This window comes from Mustela erminea, chromosome 2, assembly GCF_009829155.1.
Source record: "Mustela erminea isolate mMusErm1 chromosome 2, mMusErm1.Pri, whole genome shotgun sequence".
Lineage (NCBI taxonomy): Eukaryota > Metazoa > Chordata > Mammalia > Carnivora > Mustelidae > Mustela > Mustela erminea.
Genome location: NC_045615.1, coordinates 31389859 through 31413295, shown reverse-complemented (window position 1 = coordinate 31413295; position 23437 = coordinate 31389859). Strand labels below are relative to the sequence as shown.

At 38.5% G+C, this 23437-nt stretch overlaps 1 protein-coding gene across 2 annotated transcripts in view; it reads left to right on the top strand.

Moving 5' to 3' along the window:
* KLHL2 (kelch like family member 2) overlaps positions 1–19604 on the top strand; it is a 110319-nt gene extending 90715 nt beyond the window's left edge. For both annotated transcript variants that reach the window (XM_032332603.1, XM_032332604.1), the window contains 6 exons: positions 10421–10618; positions 11464–11565; positions 13044–13172; positions 13779–13919; positions 17189–17332; positions 18486–19604. In XM_032332603.1, the coding sequence (XP_032188494.1) occupies positions 10421–10618; positions 11464–11565; positions 13044–13172; positions 13779–13919; positions 17189–17332; positions 18486–18514 (743 nt within the window). In that variant the 3' untranslated portion in view covers positions 18515–19604. The remainder of the gene's footprint in view (positions 1–10420; positions 10619–11463; positions 11566–13043; positions 13173–13778; positions 13920–17188; positions 17333–18485) is intronic.
* Positions 19605–23437: the final 3833 nt, after the last annotated feature.

Here is a 23437-nt window from a genome sequence, read left to right as displayed (position 1 = left end):
TTTTCGTGGTTACCTTTCCTCAAATGTTGAGAAATAATTCTTTAGGTTGGGACCCTTTGTTCTAAGAGATTCCTGACTTTGCTATATAATGCGCAGTTAGTTGCCTTCTTCCAGGCATGCATTTTATAAACATTTGTTGAAATAGACTTTATTTAGCCAAAACTGCAAGCAGAAAGGCAGTTGTAAACCCGTAAGGGTTCTTCAAACAAACTCCATAATTCATGGCTCCCATAGCAAATGGAACGTAGTACTTTAGCAGTTTATCTTGGTTACTTGGTGATGGTTACATAGCAGCATAGTTATCTCATTCTTTAAGAGTTGTTTAATATTTGGGGGTGGGTCTGGATGTAGTATAGTTGTTGCTAATTTTTGTTGAACATTAAAATTGTTTTTAATCTTGCATTATAAACAGTGCTACAATGAATCCCTGACACTTAACATCATTAAGTACATGTGCCAATATATTTTAGTGGGGCGCTAAAGAGCAAACACCAATTATTACTACCACAAATAGTAAAATATGAAGGTACTCATTTCCCTACATTCCCAACACCACCTTGGATTAAATATTTTGAGTTTTGCCACTCTGGTAGATGGAAAATGTTATCTCATATTACCTTGTACTTCCTTTATTATGAGGAGAGCTCAACGTCTTTCTGAAATGTCAGTTTATGATTTTTGCCATTTTTTGTTATTTCACTGGTTTGACATAATATGGTAAGGAAAGTATCATTTTTGTTTGTCATATGTGGTGTGAATATTTATTTGTATTAATCTTTTCTTTTTTGATTTTACTTGTGTTATTTTCACCACATAGAATATTTGCCATTTTATGAAATTCTGTACATCAAGGTTTGCCTTTGGATTTAAGGATTCATTGTGTAGAAAGGGCTTACTCAAAACTATTTGTGTTATGTGTGTATATACGTGTTTTTTATTTAAGTCAAAAAATTATTTAAAAAAACAAGTTATTTTTAAGCTTTTTATGTTGAAATAATTTTACACTTAGAGAGGAGTTGCAAAGATACTATGAAGTGTTCTGATATATTCATTTCTTAATGTTAATATCTTATACAACTGTGATATGATTTGCAAAACTAAGGAATTAACATTGGTACATTACTATTTAAACTAAAGACTTCATATTTTATGAATTTTTTTATTAATGTCCTTATTCTGTTTCAGAAACCCATATTGCATTTGTCATATTTTCTTAGTCTCTTCTGATATGTGATAGCTCTGTAGTCTTTCCTTATCTTTCATGCCCTTAATTCCTTGGTTAGGTGTTCTGAAGAATTGTCTCTCACTTTGATGTTTTCTCATGATTAGATGGAGATTATCATGATTATCTCTGGTGATGTTAACCTCAGTCACTTGGTTAAGGTGGTGTCTGCTAGGTTTCTCCCCTAAAACAAAATTATATTTTAAAATACGAATTTTTCTAGTATTTGCAGAATTTTAATTTTTATATCACATCAGAAACATCTAGACTTTATTTTGAAGATGTGGAATTAGTTTTTTTTAATGGTAGCCAGTTCGAAGATTTTTTATTGGCTAATTCAGCTTTTCCCATTCATTTGAAATGCTGCCTTTATCATATACTAAGTTTCTACATTTATTTGGTTTTATTCTGAATATTCAGTCCTGTTCCATTGACTCATCTTGTCTGTTTATGCTTCAAAATAGAGCAGTTACCATTATAATTATTATACTTTATAATTTGTTTTAAGATACGATAGGACTGGGGGGGAGGAGTCAAGATGGCAGAGAAGTAGCAGGCTGAGACTACTTCAGCTAGCAGGAGATCAGCTAAATAGCTTATCTAAAGATTACAAACACCTGCAAATCCATCGGCAGATCGAAGAGAAGAAGAACAGCAATTCTGGAAACAGAAAAACAACCACTTTCTGAAAGGTAGGACTGGCAGAGACGTGAATCCAAAGCGATGGGAAGATAGACCCCAGGGGGAGGAGCCGGCTCCCGGCAAGCAGCGGAGCAACAGTGCACAAAATCAGGACTTTTAAAAGTCTGTTCCACTGAGGGACATCACTCCAGGGCGAAGCCCACGCGGGGTCAGCGTGGCCTCAGGTCCTGCAGGGTCACAGAAGGATCGGGGGTGTCTGAGTGTCGCAGAGCTTGCGGGTATTGGAACGGGAAAGCCGGCTACAGAGACAGAGCCGACAGTAAGCTCACAGCTCTGTGTTACCTTGAACCAGCCACAGGCTCGGTGAGCTCGGAGCGCGGCCAGAGGTCAGGCAGACGGGAGTAACTGGGCGCTGTTCTCTGAGGGCGCACTGAGGAGTGGAGCCCCGGGCTCTCGGCTCCCCGGGCCGGAGACCAAGAGGCCGCCATTTGTATTCCCGTCCTCCAGAACTCTACGGAAAGCGCTCAGGGAACAAAAGCTCCTGAAAGCAAACCCGAGCGGATTACTCAGCCTGGCCCCTGGTAAGGGCGGTGCAATTCCGCCTGGGGCAAAGACACTTGAGAATCACTACAACAGGCCCCTCCCCCAGAAGATCAACAAGAAATCCAGCCAAGACCAAGTTCACCTACCAAGGAGTGCAGTTTCAATACCAAGGAGAGCAGCAGAATTCCAGAGGAGGAGAAAGCAAGGCACGGAACTCATGGCTTTCTCCCTGTGATTTTTTTTTAGTCTTGCAGTTAATTTAATTTTTTTTCTTTTTCATTTTTTGTTTTTTTTTCTCACCTTCTGGTAAATTTTTTTTAACTTTTACCCTTTTTTAACGTTTTTTAACTAGTTTATCTAATATATATATTTTTTCTTTTTTATATTTTTCTTTATTCATTTTCTTTTTTTTAATTCTTTTCTTCTTCTTTTTTTTTTTCTCTTTCTTCCTTTTTGAACCTCTTTTTATCCCCTTTCTCCCCGCTCACGATTTGGGATCTCTTCTGATTTCGTTAAAGCATATTTTCCTGGGGTTGTTGCCACCCTTTTAGTATTTTACTTGCTCCTTCATATACTTTTATCCGGACAAAATGACAAGACGGAAAAATTCAACACAAAAAAAAGAACAAGAGGCAGTACCGAAGGCTAGGGACCTAATCAATACAGACATTGGTAATATGTCAGATCTAGAGTTCAGAATGACAATTCTCAAGGTTCTAGCCGGGCTCAAAAAAGGCATGGAAGATATTAGAGAAACCCTCTCGGAAGATATAAAAGCCCTTTCTGGAGAAATAAAAGAACTAAAATCTAACCAAGTTGAAATCAAAAAAGCTATTAATGAGGTGCAATAAAAAATGGAGGCTCTCACTGCTAGGATAAATGAGGCAGAAGAAAGAATTAGTGATATAGAAGATTAAATGACAGAGAATAAAGAAGCTGGGCAAAAGAGGGACAGACAGCTACTGGACCACGAGGGGAGAATTCGAGAGATAAGTGACACCATAAGGCGAAACAACATTAGAATAATTGGGATTCCAGAAGAAGAAGAAAGAGAGAGGGGAGCAGAAGGTATACTGGAGAGAATTATTGGGAAGAATTTCCCCAATATGGCAAAGGGAACGAGCATCAAAATTCAGGAGGTTCAGAGAACACCCCTCAAAATCAATAAGAATAGGCCCACACCCCGTCACCTAATAATAAAATTTACAAGTCTCAGTGACAAAGAGAAAATCCTGAAAGCAGCCCGGGAAAAGAAGTCTGTAGCATACAATGGTAAAAATATTAGATTGGCAGCTGACTTATCCACAGAGACCTGGCAGGCCAGAAAGAGCTGGCATGATATTTTCAGAGCACTAAACGAGAAAAACATGCAGCCAAGCATGCTATATCCAGCTAGGCTATCATTGAAAATAGAAGGAGAGATTAAAAGCTTCCAGGACAAACAAAAACTGAAAGAATTTGCAAACACCAAACCAGCTCTACAGGAAATATTGAAAGGGGTCCTCTAAGCAAAGAGAGAGCCTACAAGTGGTAGATCAGAAAGGAACAGAGACCATATACAGTAACAGTCACCTTACAGGCAATACAATGGCACTAAATTCATATCTCTCAATAGTTACCCTGAATGTTAATGGGCTAAATGCCCCTGTCAAAAGACACAGGGTATCAGAATGGATAAAAAAACAAAACCCATCTATATGTTGCCTCCAAGAAACTCATTTTAAGCCCGAAGACACCTCCAGATTTAAAGTGAGGGGGTGGAAAAGAATTTACCATGCTAATGGACATCAGAAGAAAGCAGGAGTGGCAATCCTTATATCAGATCAATTAGATTTTAAGCCAAAGACTATAATAAGAGATGAGGAAGGACACTATATCATACTCAAAGGGTCTGTCCAACAAGAAGATCTAACAATTTTAAATATCTATGCCCCCAACGTGGGAGCAGCCAACTATATAAACCAATTAATAACAAAATCAAAGAAACACATCAACAATAATCCAATAATAGTAGGGGACTTTAACACTCCCCTCACTGAAATGGAGAGATCATCCAAGCAAAAGATCAGCAAGGAAATAAAGGCCTTAAACGACACACTGGACCCGATGGACATCACAGATATATTCAGAACATTTCATCCCAAAGCAACAGAATACACATTCTTCTCTAGTGCACATGGAACATTCTCTAGAATAGATCACATCCTCGGTCCTAAATCAGGACTCAACCGGTATCAAAAGATTGGGATCATTCCCTGCATATTTTGAGACCACAGTGCTCTGAAGCTAGAACTCAACCACAAAAGGAAGTTTGGAAAGACCCCAAATGCATGGAGACTAAACAGCATCCTTCTAAAGAATGAATGGGTCAACTGGGAAATTAAGAATTGAAAAAAATCATGGAAACAAATGATAATGAAAATACAATGGTTCAGGGACGCCTGGGTGGCTCAGTTGGTTGAGCAGCTGCCTTCAGCTCAGGTCGTGATCCCAGCGTCTGGGATCGAGTCCCACATCGGGCTCCTTTGCTCGGCAGGGAGTCTGCTTCTCCCTCTGCGTCTGCCTGTGTTCACTCTCTCTCCCTCTCTCTCTCTGACAAATAAATAAAATCTTTAAAAAATAATAATAAATAAAATACAACGGTTCAAAATCTGTGGGACACAACAAAGGCAGTCCTGAGAGGAAAATAGATAGCGGTACAAGCCTTTCTCAAGAAACAAGCAAGGTCTCAGGTACACAACCTAACCCTACACCTAAAGGAGCTGGAGAAAGAACAAGAAAGAAACCCTAAGCCCAGCAGGAGAAGAGAAATCATAAAGATCAGAGCAGAAATCAATGAAATAGAAACCAAAAAAACAATAAAACAAATCAACAAAACTAGGAGCTGGTTCTTTGAAAGAATTAATAAAATTGATAAACCCCTGGCCAGACTTATCAAAAAGAAAAGAGAAAGGACCCAAATAAATAAAATCATGAATGAAAGAGGAGAGATCACAACTAACACCAAAGAAATACAAACTATTATAAGAACATACTATGAGCAACTCTACGCCAACAAATTTGACAATCTGGAAGAAATGGATGCATTCCTAGAAACATATAAACTACCACAACTGAACCAGGAAGAAATAGAAAGCCTGAACAGACCCATAACCAGTAAGGAGATTGAAACAGTCATTAAAAATCTCCAAACAAACAAAAGCCCAGGGCCAGACGGCTTCCCGGGGGAATTCTACCAAACATTTAAAGAAGAACTAATTCCTATTCTCCTGAAACTGTTCCAAAAAATAGAAATGGAAGGAAAACTTCCAAACTCGTTTTATGAGGCCAGCATCACCTTGATCCCAAAACCAGACAAGGATCCCATCAAAAAAGAGAGCTATAGACCAATATCCTTGATGAACACAGATGCGAAAATTCTCACCAAAATACTAGCCAATAGGATTCAACAGTACATTAAAAGGATTATTCACCACGACCAAATGGGATTTATTCCAGGGCTGCAAGGTTGGTTCAACATCCGCAAATCAGTCAATGTGATACAACACATCAATAAAAGAAAGAACAAGAACCATATGATACTCTCAATAGATGCTGAAAAAGCATTTGACAAAGTACAGCATCCCTTCCTGATCAAAACTCTTCAAAGTGTAGGGATAGAGGGCACATACCTCAATATCATCAAAGCCATCTATGAAAAACCCACCGCAAATATCATTCTCAATGGAGAAAAACTGAAAGCTTTTCCGCTAAGGTCAGGAACACGGCAGGGATGTCCATTATCACCACTGCTATTCAACATAGTACTAGAGGTCCTAGCCTCAGCAGTCAGACAACAAAAGGAAATTAAAGGCATCCAAATCGGCAAAGAAGAAGTCAAATTATCACTCTTCACAGATGATATGATACTATATGTGGAAAACCCAAAAGACTCCACTCCAAAACTGCTAGAACTTGTACAGGAATTCAGTAAAGTGTCAGGATGTAAAATCAATGCACAGAAATCAGTTGCATTTCTCTACACCAACAACAAGACAGAAGAAAGAGAAATTAAGGAGTCCATCCCATTTACAATTGCAACCAAAACCATAAGATACCTAGGAATAAACCTAACTAAAGAGGCACAGAATCTATACTCAGAAAACTATAAAGTACTCATGAAAGAAATTGAAGAAGACACAAAGAAATGGAAAAATGTTCCATGCTCCTGGATTGGAAGAATAAATATTGTGAAAATGTCTATGCTACCTAAAGCAATCTACACATTTAATGCAATTCCTATCAAAGTACCATCCATCTTTTTCAAAGAAATGGAACAAATAATTCTAAAATTTATATGGAACCAGAAAAGACCTCGAATAGCCAAAGGGATATTGAAAAAGAAAGCCAAAGTTGGTGGCATCACAATTCCGGACTTCAAGCTCTATTACAAAGCTGTCATCATCAAGACAGCATGGTACTGGCACAAAAACAGACACATAGATCAATGGAACAGAATAGAGAGCCCAGAAATAGACCCTCAACTCTATGGTCAACTAATCTTCGACAAAGCAGGAAAGAATGTCCAATGGAAAAAAGACAGCCTCTTCAATAAATGGTGCTGGGAAAATTGGACAGCCACATGCAGAAAAATGGAATTGGACCATTTCCTTACACCACACACAAAAATAGACTCAAAATGGATGAAGGACCTCAATGTGTGAAAGGAATCCATCAAAATCCTTGAGGAGAACATAGGCAGCAACCTCTTCGACCTCAGCCGCAGCAACATCTTCCTAGGAACATCATCAAAGGCAAGGGAAGCAAGGGCAAAAATGAACTATTGGGATTTCATCAAGATCAAAAGCTTTTGCACAGCAAAGGAAACAGTTAACAAAATCAAAAGACAACTGACAGAATGGGAGAAGATATTTGCAAACGACATATCAGATAAAGGACTAGTGTCCAAAATCTATGAAGAACTTAGGAAACTCAACACCCAAAGAACAAATAATCCAATCAAGAAATGGGCAGAGGACATGAACAGACATTTCTGCAAAGAAGACATCCAGATGGCCAACAGACACATGAAAAAGTGCTCCATATCACTTGGCATCAGGGAAATACAAATCAAAACCACAATGAGATATCACCTCACACCAGTCAGAATGGCTAAAATCAACAAGACAGGAAATGACAGATGCTGGCGAGGATGCGGAGAAAGGGGAACCCTCCTATACTGTTGGTGGGAATGCAAGCTGGTGTAGCCACTCTGGAAAACAGCATGGAGGTTCCTCAAAATGTTGAAAATAGAACTGCCCTATGACCCAGCAATTGCACTACTGGGTATTTACCCTAAAGATACAAACGTAGTGATCCAAAGGGGCACGTGCACCCGAATGTTTATAGCAGCAATGTCCACAATAGCCGAACTATGGAAAGAACCTAGATGTCCATCAACAGATGAATGGATCAAGAAGATGTGGTATATATACACAATGGAATACTATGCAGCCATCAAAAGAAATGAAATCTTGCCATTTGCGACAACATGGATGGAACTAGAGCGTATCATGCTTAGCGAAATAAGTCAAGCAGAGAATGATAACTATCATATGATCTCCCTGATATGAGGAAGTGGTGATGCAACATGGGGGCTTAAGTGGGTAGAAGAAGAATCAATGAAACAAGATGGAATTGGGAGGGAGACAAACCATAAGTGACTCTTAATCTCATAAAACAAACTGAGGGTTGCTGGGTGGAGGGGGGTTGGGAGAAGAGGGTGGGATTATGGACATTGGGGAGGGTATGTGCTTTGGTGAGTGCTGTGAAGTGTGTAAACCTGGTGATTCACAGACCTGTACCCCTGGGGATAAAAATATATGTTTATAAAAAATAAAAAATTAAAAAAAAAAAAGATACGATGGGACTAGTTACATGACTGGTGATAGGACTTGCTGCTTCTTCAGATTTTTTACATTTTCTTCATATGGTTCTGATGTTTCTTGGCAAGGTCATTCTTTGATATTTTTTCTTTATTGTTACTGTTGGAGTCTTTCCTGATATTTATAATTGGTTTCTCGTTTCATATCTGATTCCTGATTCAGTTTCCTTTTTATTGCACCATAACTCATTAGACTAGGTCCATTCCAAAGTGTATTTTTCATGCATAAATTTTACCTTCATTGTGCCCTCGTGAAAGGCACAGTGTGCCTCCCCACCCACTTCAGACTGGAGTTGATGCCCTTTAACTGTGGAATTCTGGCCAAATTACTCAAACTTTTGGGGGCTTCCCTGTAACTTTAAGGAGTATCAGTTCTTTTAGTTTACCCCCTCTCCACCCAGAGTGTTTGGACTCATACGTCGTTTTCTTCCTTATCACCTGAAATACCCTAGCACTTGCTAAGCATATTGTATATCTCTGAGACATGATAGATTTTTGTTTTGTTTGGAGAGAAAAGAAAATGAACACTGCAGTGGTCCAGATTCCCACAGTGAACATTCCCCCGCGTTCCTCATGATTCATACTGCCTGCTCTGTTCCCTCATAGGAGAAATACCACATTTTCTTTATCGAGGGCACACAGGAAATCCAGGGGTTACTCTTCATCATTCATTCATTCTCTGTGTACTTAAATTGTCTGTTGCCCACAGCTCTCCTCAAATCCTTGAGATTTGCCGGAAAGTAACTTGAGTATTCATTTCCTCATCGAACCAGGGACTGAAAAGTCATTCCTTTCCCTGACAGAGAGCTGCCAACACAGGCAGTTTCATTTGAACTGTAAAGAGTCTTCATGCCATAGGAAGGACTGCACATCCATACATATTTTGGGAGCTGGGGGATCAAGCACCAGAGGCTAAGACAGTCGGGGTTCGTGGTCTGTGCCTTGCCTGATGACATCATATGGAACATTGAGCTGGTCAGCACTTTGGACTGCTGATTCCTGGTCTCCCAGCTGGATTCAGAGAACTGTGAGGCACTGTGCCTGCCCCAAGCTGAGCCGTGACAGAAGCACTACAGAATTGAAGACCAGTAAAACTTGGAACAGTGTATAGTGATGAAAATTCAGACTGTGCGAGATTTACTAACCTCAAATGCGTATCTAGGTGCAATTTGCTCTGGGGGGTTCAGGAGCTGGAGGTAATCCCTTCAGGCTAAAGTAGTTCGAGAGAATGTTGAACTTTCACTGGGACTTGAAACTTGAAGAAAGCATAGTGGGTGGTAAGAGGGGCTGCTCAGATCAGGACAACCACAGGAAAAAGCTTAGAGAAGTGAGAAAGTGATTAAACCCAGAGGCTAGCAACTTGGCTTCTCCATCCAGGGATTCCCTAACCTTTCATTAGCCCAGGGTCAGCAAACTTTTTACCGTACCAGAAAATAAGTACTTCAGGCTTTGTGGGTTATATGGTCTCTGTCACAGCTCAAGTGCCACTGCAGTGTGAAAGCAGTCCTAGACACTACATAAATGAATGGGTGGGGCTGTGTTCCAGTGAGACTTTATGGGTGTAGAAATTTGCATTTCGTGTAATTTTTCCTGTGTCACAAAATACTTTTTTTCTTTTGGTTGTTTTTCACCAATTAAAAAATGTAAAAACCACTCCTGGCTCATAGTTTCTAAAAAAAAAATAATCACAGCCCCTGATTTAGCTCATTAACATGATAAACTGGCAGTACATTATGCAAAAATAAACATATAGAGTGGAAGATCCAAAATTGAAAGGTGTGGGAGCTGTATACAGGTTTAAGCAGTTGGCAAATATTGCCTCAGTATTTAAGTCTGTAAATAAATATTTGAAAAAGCCAAGAGTCAAAATAATGCCTCAGCCCACACCACTGCATTTTTTAATAATATTGGAAAGGAGGACAATATAGTGCTTAGATATTCTTGCTAATGAATAGAGTTCTATTTAGTTGGTGTTCTCCTAAGAGCAGTTTATTTTCTGACAACAGCTGTGGACTTACAGGGACGCAGCCTTAAGATAGTGGGGTCGTCTGGCTGCATACTCATAATTAACTGCTGGATTTCTTTGGCAGGGATGGTCTACATGGCTGGGCTTGTTTTTGCTGTCGGTGGCTTTAATGGCTCTTTGAGAGTCCGCACTGTAGATTCCTATGACCCCGTGAAAGATCAGTGGACCAGCGTTGCAAACATGCGGGACCGCAGAAGCACTTTGGGAGCTGCTGTACTGAATGGATTGTTGTATGCTGTGGGAGGCTTTGATGGCAGCACAGGTAGCTTTCTTTTGGTCTTTTCTATCTTGTATTAAAATTAACATAGCAGGAGCGCCTGGGTGGCTCAGTGGGTTAAAGCTTCTGCTTTCAGCTCAGGTCATGATCCCAGAGTCCTGGGATCGAGCCCCACATCGGGCTCCGCATTGGGCTCTCTGCTCAGCAGGGAGCCTGCTTCCCTTCCTCTCTCTGCCTGCCTCTTTGACTACTTGTGATCTCTGTCTGTCAAATAAATAAATAAAATCTAAAAAAAAAAAAAAAGAATTAACATAGCAATCATGTTTAGGGAATAAATTGTGGCAAATTTAGTAGGAGACTTTTGAGTGTTTTAACAGGTATTATGAAGGTAAGTTTAAAAGCTCCCGTCAAGAGTTCTTTTAAGGGGTGCATGGGTGGTTCAGTCAGTTAAGCATCTGCCTTGGGCTCAGGTTATGATCCTGGGGTCCTGGGATCAAGTTCCGCATTGGGCTCCCTGCTCAGCTTCTCCCTCTCCCTCTGTGCTCACGCACTCTCTTTCTCAAATAAATAAATAAATATTTTTTAAGAGTTCTTTTAAATAGTGGAAGAGTACTTAAGTCTATAAATTTTCTTCTTTATGCATATCACTGTCCTCTTACCATGTTTAAAAAGCTAAGAAGTGTCAGTAGTAGCTTGGATAGGAGCCCTGGGGAAAAAAGGTTAGTCCTATGTATCATGTAATTGCTGTTTACATTTCACCATTTTCCTCTTTTAATTTAGACCAATTTAACATACCTGAAGTACTTTTCCCTAGTAATATATGTAAAGGAACAGTTACCTTACTTTTTTTTGTTAGAGGAGGAAATGAAGAGCATTGTGCTTTTTTACAGGTTTATCATCTGTGGAAGCATATAATATAAAGTCTAATGAGTGGTTTCACGTGGCTCCAATGAACACGAGGAGGAGCAGCGTGGGTGTCGGTGTTGTCGGAGGTGGGTGCTGACAGTTGTTTCAGGTGAATTTTTCCAGGCACGTATGACTTTTTGATTGCTAAGAGTGATCCTTTCAATAATCTGAACACCAGTTTTCTAAATGGGCAAGCACATGATCATTTAAACAAGGAAAGGAAGAGCCTCTGTAAAATTTTATCATTTTTTAAAAATTGGCTTGTGTATATAAACTAAACTGTGGAAGCCCTTGTTCTCCAGTCCTCCTTTTTCTCCTTCTGTCCTCTTTTTCATCCCATTCTTTTTTCTCTCTCTCTCTCTCTGTGTGTTTGTAACCTATATAAAACTGTTAACTGCTCTCAATTCAGTTGTTAAGGGAACAAATCAGAGGACATATGTGCAAAATTTTATTGCTGGAGAAAGGCTGTTTCACATTTAGGAGGATGGGTTGCCACAATTATTTATATCCTACCTTGTCCACCGAAAGAGCTTAAGAAAGGTTGTAACTATTATTTTTTGGTGCAATTTTTTAAAATTTTAAATCTGCCTTGGCAGATTTGTGGGTTCTCACTCCTTCCCCACTATTGGTATAATTCTTTGTACTGTTTTTTAGAACAGCTTTATTGCAATATAATTCACATACCATACAATTCACCCATTTAAAGTGTACAATTCAATGTGCACACATCACCACAATTAATTTTAGAACATTTTTATTCCCCTAAGCAGCAGCCCCACTTCCCTTAGATGTCACCCCCATCTCCCCAGCTCTCAGCAGCCACTAATCTACTTTGTCTATGTATAAATTTCCCACTAATGGACATTTCATATTAATGAAATAATACAGTATGTGCTCTTTTGTGATTGGCTTCTTTGATTTAAAGTAATGTTTTTTGGGGTTCATCTGTGTTGTAGCATTTACCAGTACCTCATTTCTTTTTTTTTTTTTTAATTTTTTTTTTAAAAGATTTTATTTATTTGACAGAGAGAGATTACAAGTAGGCAGAGAGGCAGGCAGAGAGAGAGAGGAGGAAGCAGGCTCCCTGCTGAGCAGAGACCCCGATGCGGGACTCGATCCCAGGACCCTGAGATCATGACCTGAGCCGAAGGCAGCGGCTTAACCCACTGAGCCACCCAGGCGCCCCCTCATTTCTTTTTATTGCCAAATAATATTTCACTGTATACTGGTATTAGTTTTTGATTTAACTTTTTTCCCATTTTACTAAGATTACCAAGGTATGTGTTTCCCACGATATTGTTTCCTTACCAAATGTTATCCAAAGATGCGATGAATGTACTTTATTTTTCAGATTTGTTGATGAAAATTTTGAGTTAATATCATCAGAGATGCCCTGCAGAGAGCTTCATAATGTGGTTTTATAATGCCTTTGGTCACCACTAGGGAGTATCTTTATAGTTTATAAAAATAATAAAAGAGAAACTGCTATTGTAGAGGAAAATACTTAATGCCTTGAAGAAATAGCTTTTGATGATTCTGGCTTTCTTTGTGATTCCATGTTTAGGTTTGCTCTATGCCGTAGGGGGTTATGATGGAGCTTCACGTCAATGTCTTAGCACAGTAGAATGCTATAATGCTACAACAAACGAGTGGTCATATATAGCAGAAATGAGCACCAGACGGAGCGGAGCCGGTATGTAGGCAACTCATTTAGATTAAAGCATGAAAATGATGGGAATGAATTAATAAACAAGTGAAATGATTCATTGGCTGCTCTTTATATTACCAGAAAATATATTGCATATCCTGATTTTAATGACACTGTTAAATCTCCTTTGAATTAGGCAGGTAGGTGGATAGCTATATTTAAATATCACTTTGTACAATTCCTAAGTGCTATATTAAAGGCACTTGTATCACTTAATTATTTATATTATTTGGCATTCTTTGAGTTTTTGTTCTTAGTTCTTACTGAACTTCATAATCAAGTCTCTTCATATCCATTTCTTACAAGTTTTATCCTTTAATACTGGTTTGCTTTTACTGTGAAAGTTTTTCAGAAGCATTATGTTAAAGGACTTCCCTCTTTGTGTTTCACCCTCATACTATTTTTATTGTATTTGACATGCCTTTTTTAGAATAGTAGTTCTTACTGAGATTCTCATTTGTCAGACCAGTTCATTTCCATTTTTTGTGTGCTTTAATATTGACTTACTTTTATAATTATTTGAATAAAACCTAGGATCTTATAAATTTGTCACTTTTACTCTACTATAGTTTTGTTCTTTGTGTTTTATAGGTGTTGGTGTGTTAAACAACTTACTGTATGCTGTTGGGGGTCATGATGGTCCTTTAGTACGAAAAAGTGTTGAAGTGTATGATCCCACCACCAATACATGGCGACAGGTTGCAGATATGAACATGTGCAGAAGAAATGCAGGTATCTGTCTAGCTTACAATTATGGAATTTATTTTGATTTGTATTCAGAGTTTTACTAGCATTGCTGTATATTTTCATTCTTCTTTTACTGGTTTGGGTTTCCTAGTAGATTAGCTCTTTAAAATGAAACTTATATAGTAATCTTATATAGTGAATGCCTAACTTAGTGGCTACTTTTTGGTGATAATGTAGACTAAATCAGAGGAAGAGCCCTCTATATTTGATGCTTAAATTCATTCATTCTTACCACAGATATTTTTGAGTGTATACATACATATCATGTATTGTGTACTGGAGTTCTAGTCCTCAAGAGTTTATGTGGTTGAGTATTTGAATGAGGTAAAAAGCTAGTAGTTTATCTGAATCTGAAGAAGCTAACCCTAATTTAATATAGTTCATGATTTCTGAAATTGGAAAAGCTAAAACAACATCAACAATAAGTAATTTTTTAAAAGATTTATTTATTTTATTTTATTTTTTTTAAGATTTTATTTATTTGACAGATAGAGATTACAAGTAGGCAGAGAGGCAGGCAGAGAGAGAGGAAGGGAAGCAGGCTCCCTGCTGAGCAGAGAGCCTGATGTGGGGCTCGATCCCAGGACCCTGAGGTCATGACCTGAGCTGAAGGCAGAGGCTCAACACACTGAGCCACCCAGGCACCCTGAGATTTATTTATTTTAGAAAGAGAGAGCATGAGCAGGGGGAGAGGCAGAGGGAGAGAAATCCTCAAGCGACTCCCCACTGAGCACGGAGACTGACAGAGGACTTGATCCCAGAACCCTGAAATCATGACCTGAGCCAAAATCAGGAGTCAGACACTTACTTGACTGAGCCACCCAGGGGCCCTACAGCAGCCAAGTAATTTTAAGAAAGCTGAGGTTTTCATGATTAGAGAACTAACTACTTAAAAAGAAGAACTATGGAAGGGAAATAGAAATGGAAAATAGATTCAGTATAGCTAAATAGTCTTTTCAGGAAATGCTAGTCATCTTTAAAATTCCATTATCTTCATGCCATTTCCCGTAGTCCAAAATAAGTTCCTTTTGATTTTCAAACTCACTGTATACTACTGGATGATTTTACAAGATGCACCCGCCACCCCCCCGCCAAATGCTCTTCTTAATCTCTCTTTATTTTTAAAAAAATTTCTATTAAGTTGTGTGATTATGAGGGGAGACTAGTATATGGGACTACAAGCACCTTTCCCATCATCTAGTCAATTGTATTTGGTGAGATACCAAAAATCTCTTAGTTATAGATAATCCAGAACCATGGTAAGACCCACAAATCTGGGCCCTAAGTAGAATAAGTGCTTGACCCCAATACATATCAGGTTAGAAAAGCCACAGTAATATGTGCCTGTGCTTTGCTGGATTAGGGAATTTATTTGCATTCTGAGCTTTCATTATTTTCCTAAACACTGGAATAGTCTGATTTTTTCCCCTGCTACCTGTTTTATTGTTTTCAAATCAAAATTAGCTTATTTCTTCTAGCTAAAAGAATAAGACAGTAAATTGTATATGTAGAACTATCATTCTGCTGTTGGTTTTTAAACAGTTGAACTATATTAAAATTTGCTTTTGCTTCTTGTCAAGAAATTCACATTTGCTTCTTGTCAAGAAATTAGAATAGTAACAAAACTGAATTTGAGTAGCGAAAATCCATTCCATTTACACAGAAGATACTACTGCTGGGGCGCCTGGGTGGCTCAGTCAGTTAAGCGTCTGCCTCTGGCACAGGTCATGAATTCAGGGTCCTAGGATTGAGCCCCACACTGAGCCCCACATCGGGTCCTCTGCTCCTCTGCCACTTCCCCTGCTTGTGCTCTCCAATAAATAAAATCTTTAACAAAAAGAAAAAAGATACTATTGGTAGAGTACTTTTAAATGTTATATAGAGATTTGGACTCATTACTTTGTTATGTTAAAAATCTACCTTTGGCTCAGGTTTTGATCCTGGAGTCTCAGGATAGAGTCCCCCGTCAGGCTTCCTGCTTGGCGGAGTCTGCTTCTCCCTCTGACCCTCCCTCTTCTCATGCTCTCTCTCGCTTTCTCTCATTCTCTCTCTCAAATAAATAAATAAAACCTTTAAAAAAAAAATCTACAAGCATCTGTTAATTAGGTTAGCAAAACCATCTACAAAACTACAGAAACCAGTGTGTGAACAACATCCTCTGGTCGTTGTGATGCTCTCTGGTACCAGTTAGTTCTGAACCTTGTTTAAAATTATTAAAAGTATGCTTTTAAAGTATATATTAAAATAAAGAGCTTTTACAAGTTTACTTTTTAACTCAGTTTTCTTTGTAAAAATTTATACTTAGAAAACAGTTGCCTAGGTATGCAAAAAAGTATGTAAGAGGGATTCTTGTTCATTGCAACATTACTATAAGAGCAAAAAAAACTGAAAATAGGGGCACCTGGGTGGCTCAGGGGGTTAAGCCTCTGCCTTCAGCTCAGGTCATGATCTCAGGGTCCTGGGATCGAGCCCCACATCGGGCTCTCTGCTCAGCAGGGAGCCTGTTTCCCCCTCTCGCTCTGCCTGCTGCTCTGTCTACTTGGGATCTCTCTCTCTCTCTGTCAGATAAATAAATAAAAAATCTTAAAAAAATAAAAAAACTGAAAATAACTTAATATCTATCAGCAAAAGACAATCATGTTATGGTATTATAAATGGAATATTATGCAGCCATTAAACATTATGTAGATCTATATTAACTTAGGGAAATGTCCAAGGTACATTGTTTGGGAGTGGGTGCGTAATAAAGCAGTGTGTGTAGTATAAGCAACTTTAAGGTTAAAAAAAAGAAGTATCTGAGTATATATGCATAGATAAGAGTTAGCAAAAGTAGTGATCAGAATTTCAGTGGTCATTATTCTAATTAGTACAGAATTAGAGGTGACCTTTTTTTATATGTACTTTTCTAGATATTTTGAATTTTTACAAAAAAATGAGTTATTTTAGTAATAATGAAATAAATAATGCTTTCTCTCTTTATAGGAGATAAACTAACCATTCAGTATCATTTCTGAATTCATATCATTTAGTGGTCATATAAAACAACTACTGCATAAATGGAAGAAGTTGGAGCTCGGAAGTGGTGTTAGACTATAGATACAAAGGGAATTGTTTTCATGTTCACCACTTTCTCTTCTTAACCCTTTTCAAGGAAATAAGGGTCTTTGGACCACCTCACCAAATACATAAAGGAATATGTATATTTACCCAGATTTTTAAAATAACTGTTTTCTCTCTGCATAATTTTTTTAAAGGAGTTTGTGCAGTTAATGGTCTGTTATATGTAGTTGGCGGGGATGATGGTTCCTGTAACCTGGCATCTGTAGAATATTATAATCCAACGACTGATAAATGGACAGTTGTGTCATCTTGTATGAGCACAGGGAGAAGTTACGCAGGTAATAAATGTCCGATTTTCTTACAGTCTTCTTACAGTCTTCTATTAGATGGAAAAAATACATCATCATGATTTTTATATTATGAATATTCTAAGGAGAATTTTCTCAAAGTTTATTTCTTATTCCCTATTGGATGTATATATTCTAAAATAAAGCATTGGTATTGTTTTGTCATTCTGCAGCCATTTGAATTCAAAATCCCAAAACTTTCTAGTGCAGAATCATATAATAAAACTTAATGTGGCTAAAATCTGTATGCATAGAGTGGAGTTCACTATGTGGCAAGGCTTCCATTACTCAGATAGCCAAGAAATATGACCACTACAACATCTCCCCTGGCAGAGTGCCATGTGATAGTACTGTAGTGAAACTGTGGAGTGATTTTTCTTAGTTACACATAACCCTGGGTGAATTATAAAATACCATTTTTGGTCCATTCTCTTAGAGAAATAGTAATAATCTTTAATCAATATAATGATGAGTCTTTACAGTTGTATGTTATATATTATTCTAATGATAGATATATGTATATTGACTTAAATTCTAATATTTATTCTAATATTTACCCAGGAGTGGAGAGAAAAGAATTTATATTAATTAGCCATCATTGTTGTTCATGTATCATCCAAAACAACACCTAACAGAAGAACTATATATAGTAGGCTCCCAGAATAATATGGCTCAAAATTAGGTGAAATTTTTAATAAATTTTATTGAGATATAACTGATACAGAATAGTGTATACTTAAAGTGTACAATTTTATTAATTTTGACATACGTATATACCTGTGAACCCATCAGTCACAATCAAGATAATGACAATATCCATCACCCCACAAAGTTTCTTGTATCCCTTTGAGTATTAAGTGGATTTTGATATTTTCTAAGAAAAATTATTTTCTCTTAATTATAACCATAAAGAGCAAAAAAGTAGTTCTGGATTAAGTAGTCTGATGTAGTTCTGGTCCATAACTAAGTAGAGATCTCACTGTCATTTAGATTAAATGATAGCAGTATTCAAGTTGAGGAAAGAGATCTTGAAAACACGCTGATTCATTCAGTCCCTATTGTTTCAATAATAAGGAATTCACTCTTTTCTCAGAGGTACAGAATGCTGCCTGTGACCATCTGTTCTCTTTCTTTCTTTGCTCAGGCGTCACAGTTATTGATAAACCATTATGAGCCAGAAGGACATTTTTGGCGTATTTACACATGAAAAGCAGGCTTCACCACGTATTTATGAAGCGACTCAGAGTCTAGCACTTCTCCACTTGTGGCTGCTCTTTAAGTCTCAGCAGAAGATCAGATCGGCTGCCTTAATAGGCCTCAGATACTGAAGATTATTTTTGGTAGAAGTACTGCATAGGGTTTTTCTGCAATGAGCAGCAGCTTACTGAATTTTAATAAGAAACCAGGACTACAGTACTTATTCTGTGGTCTTTAGACAACAGTTGCTTTCTTACAGACTAGTTCTTACCAACCTCGAATGACTATGGATTATTTTGTGAAGGATGATAAAGTAATGTGTGTTCTTGTAAAATTAAATTTTATCTTAATTCCTTCTCTTGAAAATCGGTATACACAGGAACTGAAAATCTTTGAAAAGGTATTAAAATCTGTGTAAGTATATAAACTTGCTGAGGGATAAAACTGTTTGCTTTTATAAAATATCTTTGATTACATGAGTATAATAAATTGTGTGCATATAAATGTGTGTCTATATGCTTTCCTTTAACTATGTTTGAAAAGATGTTTGAAACTTGATTATACTATTTATAATTGGCACAGTACTTTGAATTATGCCAGTACTACATTGTAAAACAGAGTTGTATTTTTTGATATTTAACAATGCTTAACACTTTAAAATGCCACTTCTGAGGAATGAACATGGTGTAACACACTTGAATATGTGTGATGCCAAACTTTTTTAAATAAAAGATAAATTATGCTTATTTATTATTTCCTTTAGTTTAATCTTGGTCATGTTTTGGTGTGTATTTTTAATTTTTTTCTTAAAGTAACACTTTGGCATGAACATTACTGCAGGTTTTGATGAATATAATGAATGTATGGAATTCAACTGAATTTGCATGGTCTTAAGAATTTTTTCTGTGTGTATAAATTTAGCTGCTATTAACAGAAGAGAGAACTTTCTGTGAGTAGCCATGTGTGTTGATCAAATACAGTTTTTCTGGGATCTTCAATTAATCTCACTTTAAAATGACCAAAACATGTCTTTCTTGAATATCTTTGAATAAAAGTTTGTATATTATTTGTTTCACATTGTCCTTGATTTTTATCTATTTAGTTTCATATTAAGAAAGTTGTCTGTTTTTTGTTTTTTTTTTTTTAATTTGCATTTTCTAACTTAACAAATCAGCATTTTTAACTTGTTGCCAAAAGAACGTAAAAGGCAAGTCTGTTATCAGTAAGTGAAGTCATTGAAAATTGTAATCCAAGAAAAAGTTATCTCAGCCATCAGGGAAAAGTCTCGCAAGTATTGGTGAAATTTTGAGTTTTTATATTCCTCTGTCCCTACTATGAGCACAAGATAGATGACAATGAAACAAATAGCAAAGGACCAAAAAGTAAGTCAAAGAAAAAATACCCACTCTAGAGCAACTGAGACATAAATTGTGGTTTTGATACAAATCAAAGGAATTGAAGGAATTAGAGCTTGTCCATTGGGATGGACAGCTTAGGTTGTGGATCCCTGAGAGGGTGCAGAGGGGAGGGAAGGAGAATGAGGAGAAAAGTGTGATGGGATGCAGTGGCTATGCCTCAGAAGAGAATTTAAAAGGTTAGCATGAAAAGAAGTTGAGCCAGAACAATTGATAATCAAGAGCAAGAATTAGACCTATGATAAAATTTCCATTTAGTTTAGTACAGAGTACTGAAATTTAAACATAGAACCATACTTAATACTTACTTGAACTTTTAATTATAAATGGAAACATAAGGAATTTAATCAGAAAAAGAAAGAGCCTCTGCTTACCTTATGAAAGAATGAATTCCTGCATTAGTGTGGCTCCAAGCACATCCAATGTCAACAAACATGCTGAAGATCTAATGAATTTGGAGCACGATTAACTGTTTTCAGCGGCATCAAGGAAAATGTGTGTCAGTATCTTCCTAGTCACTTCCAAACACTGATATTCCATGAAACCTCTGTGAATTATCAATTAAAGATTTATCTAAAAAATAAATTAAGCTTTTCTTGAAATGCAATCTATTAAGGTAGCAAAGTCTTAGATATTAGCATGTCAAGTATCTCTTTGTTTTTACTTCCTTTGAAGCTTTAATAGCTAGACTGTAAAGTAGTTTGCCAAGGTTTGTCAGTAGGTAGATTCTAACTCTGTCTTCAGAGGCTTTGGATATACCCTGCTCCCCCACACCCCTCTGTCCAGTTTGGAATGCCCCCTTTAAAAAGGGGGGGCATATAAAAGCATTCTTGGCTTATTCTATTATTGTACGAGAAAGACCATAAGTTAAGGCAGAGAGGGGTTTCAGAAATCCTGTCAAGAAAACAGTACCAGGTTCAAGTGGAGTTCAAGGCTAGATTTGGGTACCTGCATTATGAAGCAACTCTGCTGCCTGCTTTGCTTGGATATGTGCCTTGTTGGCCAAAAGCACTGGTGGCTATGGTTAAGGTGGATGATACATACACTGCTGGAAGACTTTGACTTCCCTTCCTTTCCCTTGTGCACTCCGGTGTATGATTCCTAGTTTTTGTTATCCTCCCTTATAGCATGAGGACCTGAGTATTTATAATCTCAGCTACTGATGGGTTGTGAAATTACTCCTTTAATAGATACAAGGACAGCATAATATTACACAGTGATGGCTAAACAAGCCTGCCTCTTGTTTCCGTTTGGTATTGAGCAAACTGCCTCCTACTGACTTGTATGGCAGCCAGTGTCTCATTTTGGAGAGGAGTTCACATGGGAGAGTGGAATCACGCTTTGAATCAAGACTCTGAGGTTCCAGCCTTGCTTTATGACTCCAAAGAAAAAAGCAGTGTGTGTACTGGAAAATCCAAGGGCATAAGAACAAGAAGGCTCTGCATTTGCATCCCCCCTCTATTAGCTGCTAGCTGTGACTTCAAATATGTTATTTAACCTCTGCCTCTTATCTTTCTGCTCTAAAATGGCAGTGTAGTGTCTGTGTCACAAGGTTATTGTAGAATTTGAAAGAAATGATGTATGTGAATATGCCTGGAATACAGAGGACCCTCAATAAATTACCATTTTTGTTAACATTCTCTGAACCTCCTATTTCTTTATTGCAGGGAAATAAGTGAGTTGAGCTGCCCTATCTGTATTTCCTTTCTAAATGTCTAAGATTCAAAATAGTAATTTGACCCCTCCAATACATACACCTGCTCTAATTCAGAAAATACATCTACTGTGTAGACCTTCAAGTCTGAAATGATAACCAACATTTTCTGAGCACTTCCTGTATTCCAGGTACTATGCACATGGCCTTACATACATACTATTTACCATCATAACAAACTCATTTTTTTTTTAAGATTTTATTTATTTATTTGACAGAGAGAAATCACAAGTAGATGGAGAGGCAGGCAGAGAGAGAGAGAGGGAAGCAGGCTCTCTGCCGAGCAGAGAGCCCGATGCGGGACCCGATCCCATGACCCTGAGATCATGACCTGAGCCGAAGGCAGCGGCTTAAACCACTGAGCCACCCAGGCGCCCCAAACTCATTTTTTTTTAAGATTTTATTTATTCATTTGACAGAGATCACAAGTATGCAGAGAGGCAGGCAGAGAGAGAGGGGGAAGCAGACTCCCTGCCGAGCAGAGAGCCTGATGCAGGGCTCGATCCCAGAACCCTGGGATCATGACCTGAGCCGAAAGCAGAGGCCTTAACCCACTGAGCCGCCCAGGTGCCCCCATAACAAACTCTTTTACAGAGGTACTAGATAAAACTTAGCACAGAAGTTAGCACACTGCTAATGGACAAAACCTGGTAAATCTGACCCATGGTGCATATTTTTTTAACAGTACTGGAGAAAACGCAACAGGTTTGAGCAGATGAAGAGCGGACAGCAGATGCAGTTACACCTACAACCTCAGCCAGTAAGAGGGGGAGCTCTCGAGCTGGTGAGGGGCTGGGCCACTGTACTCCTGCATGGACCAGACTGACCAGACCAGCTGTGGACTCCCGCTGCCCCCTGGAAAGGGGGTGTAGCAGTGGGGAGAGGTGGCGCTTTCTGCCAACACTCAGTAACTGAGCCCCTGCTTCAGTCCTGAAGAAGGGGACCTGAGTGGTGCACCACAACATCCACTCCAGGACACCACTCCCCTTCAGATCCCATTTAATTTGATTTGACCCCACTGTAATGATACTTTACAGAGATGTCTTTGTCAGACATGGGACAGTTAGATGGGAGGGTAGAGGTCACTGAAGCTAAGGAGAGGCATTCCTTAAGAGGGAGCTTCCTCAGGCAGATTATACCTGAACTGATAGGTGATGGGTAGGGGAGGAGATGGCTGATGATTTCAGGCAGAAAAACCAGTTTGAGCATAGCCCTGAGAGAAACAACAGCATCCCGTTTTCCTGAACCACTGAGTAGCAGTGCCTTCAACTAGACCGAATTGGTGCCTTTGTGCGAACTTTTAGGACACACCCTTAAGCTGAAATTCGTGTCTTCTTACACCGTCTGTACAGGCTACCCTTATTCCCTGTACATTAGTATCTTAGTGTTGAGAGACGGCTGAGATGAGGCCAGGGCAGTAGACAAGTTGCAAGTGTGTCAAATCCTCTGTGCCCCGCCCCCGCCAGCCCCCTAGCCCCCCCCCCCCCGGCCCCCGGTATTCTGGAGCTCCCCGTTCCCCTGGGGGTTTCAACGCCTGGGCGTTCTGGCAGCCCACGCACTACTGACCAGGTCAAGGCCTTAACCCCCCCTCAGGGGAACAGCCATCTGCCATCTGTTAGGTCAAATCATTTTCTGAACTTTTACTAGCTTCCGCTGTTCTCACCTGCAAAATGGGGTAATGATAACTAACTCTCTAGATGATCGCAGGAGATATACTGCATGGGAAATTCTCCATCTTCCATATATATATGGGTTTATTAAAGGTTACTG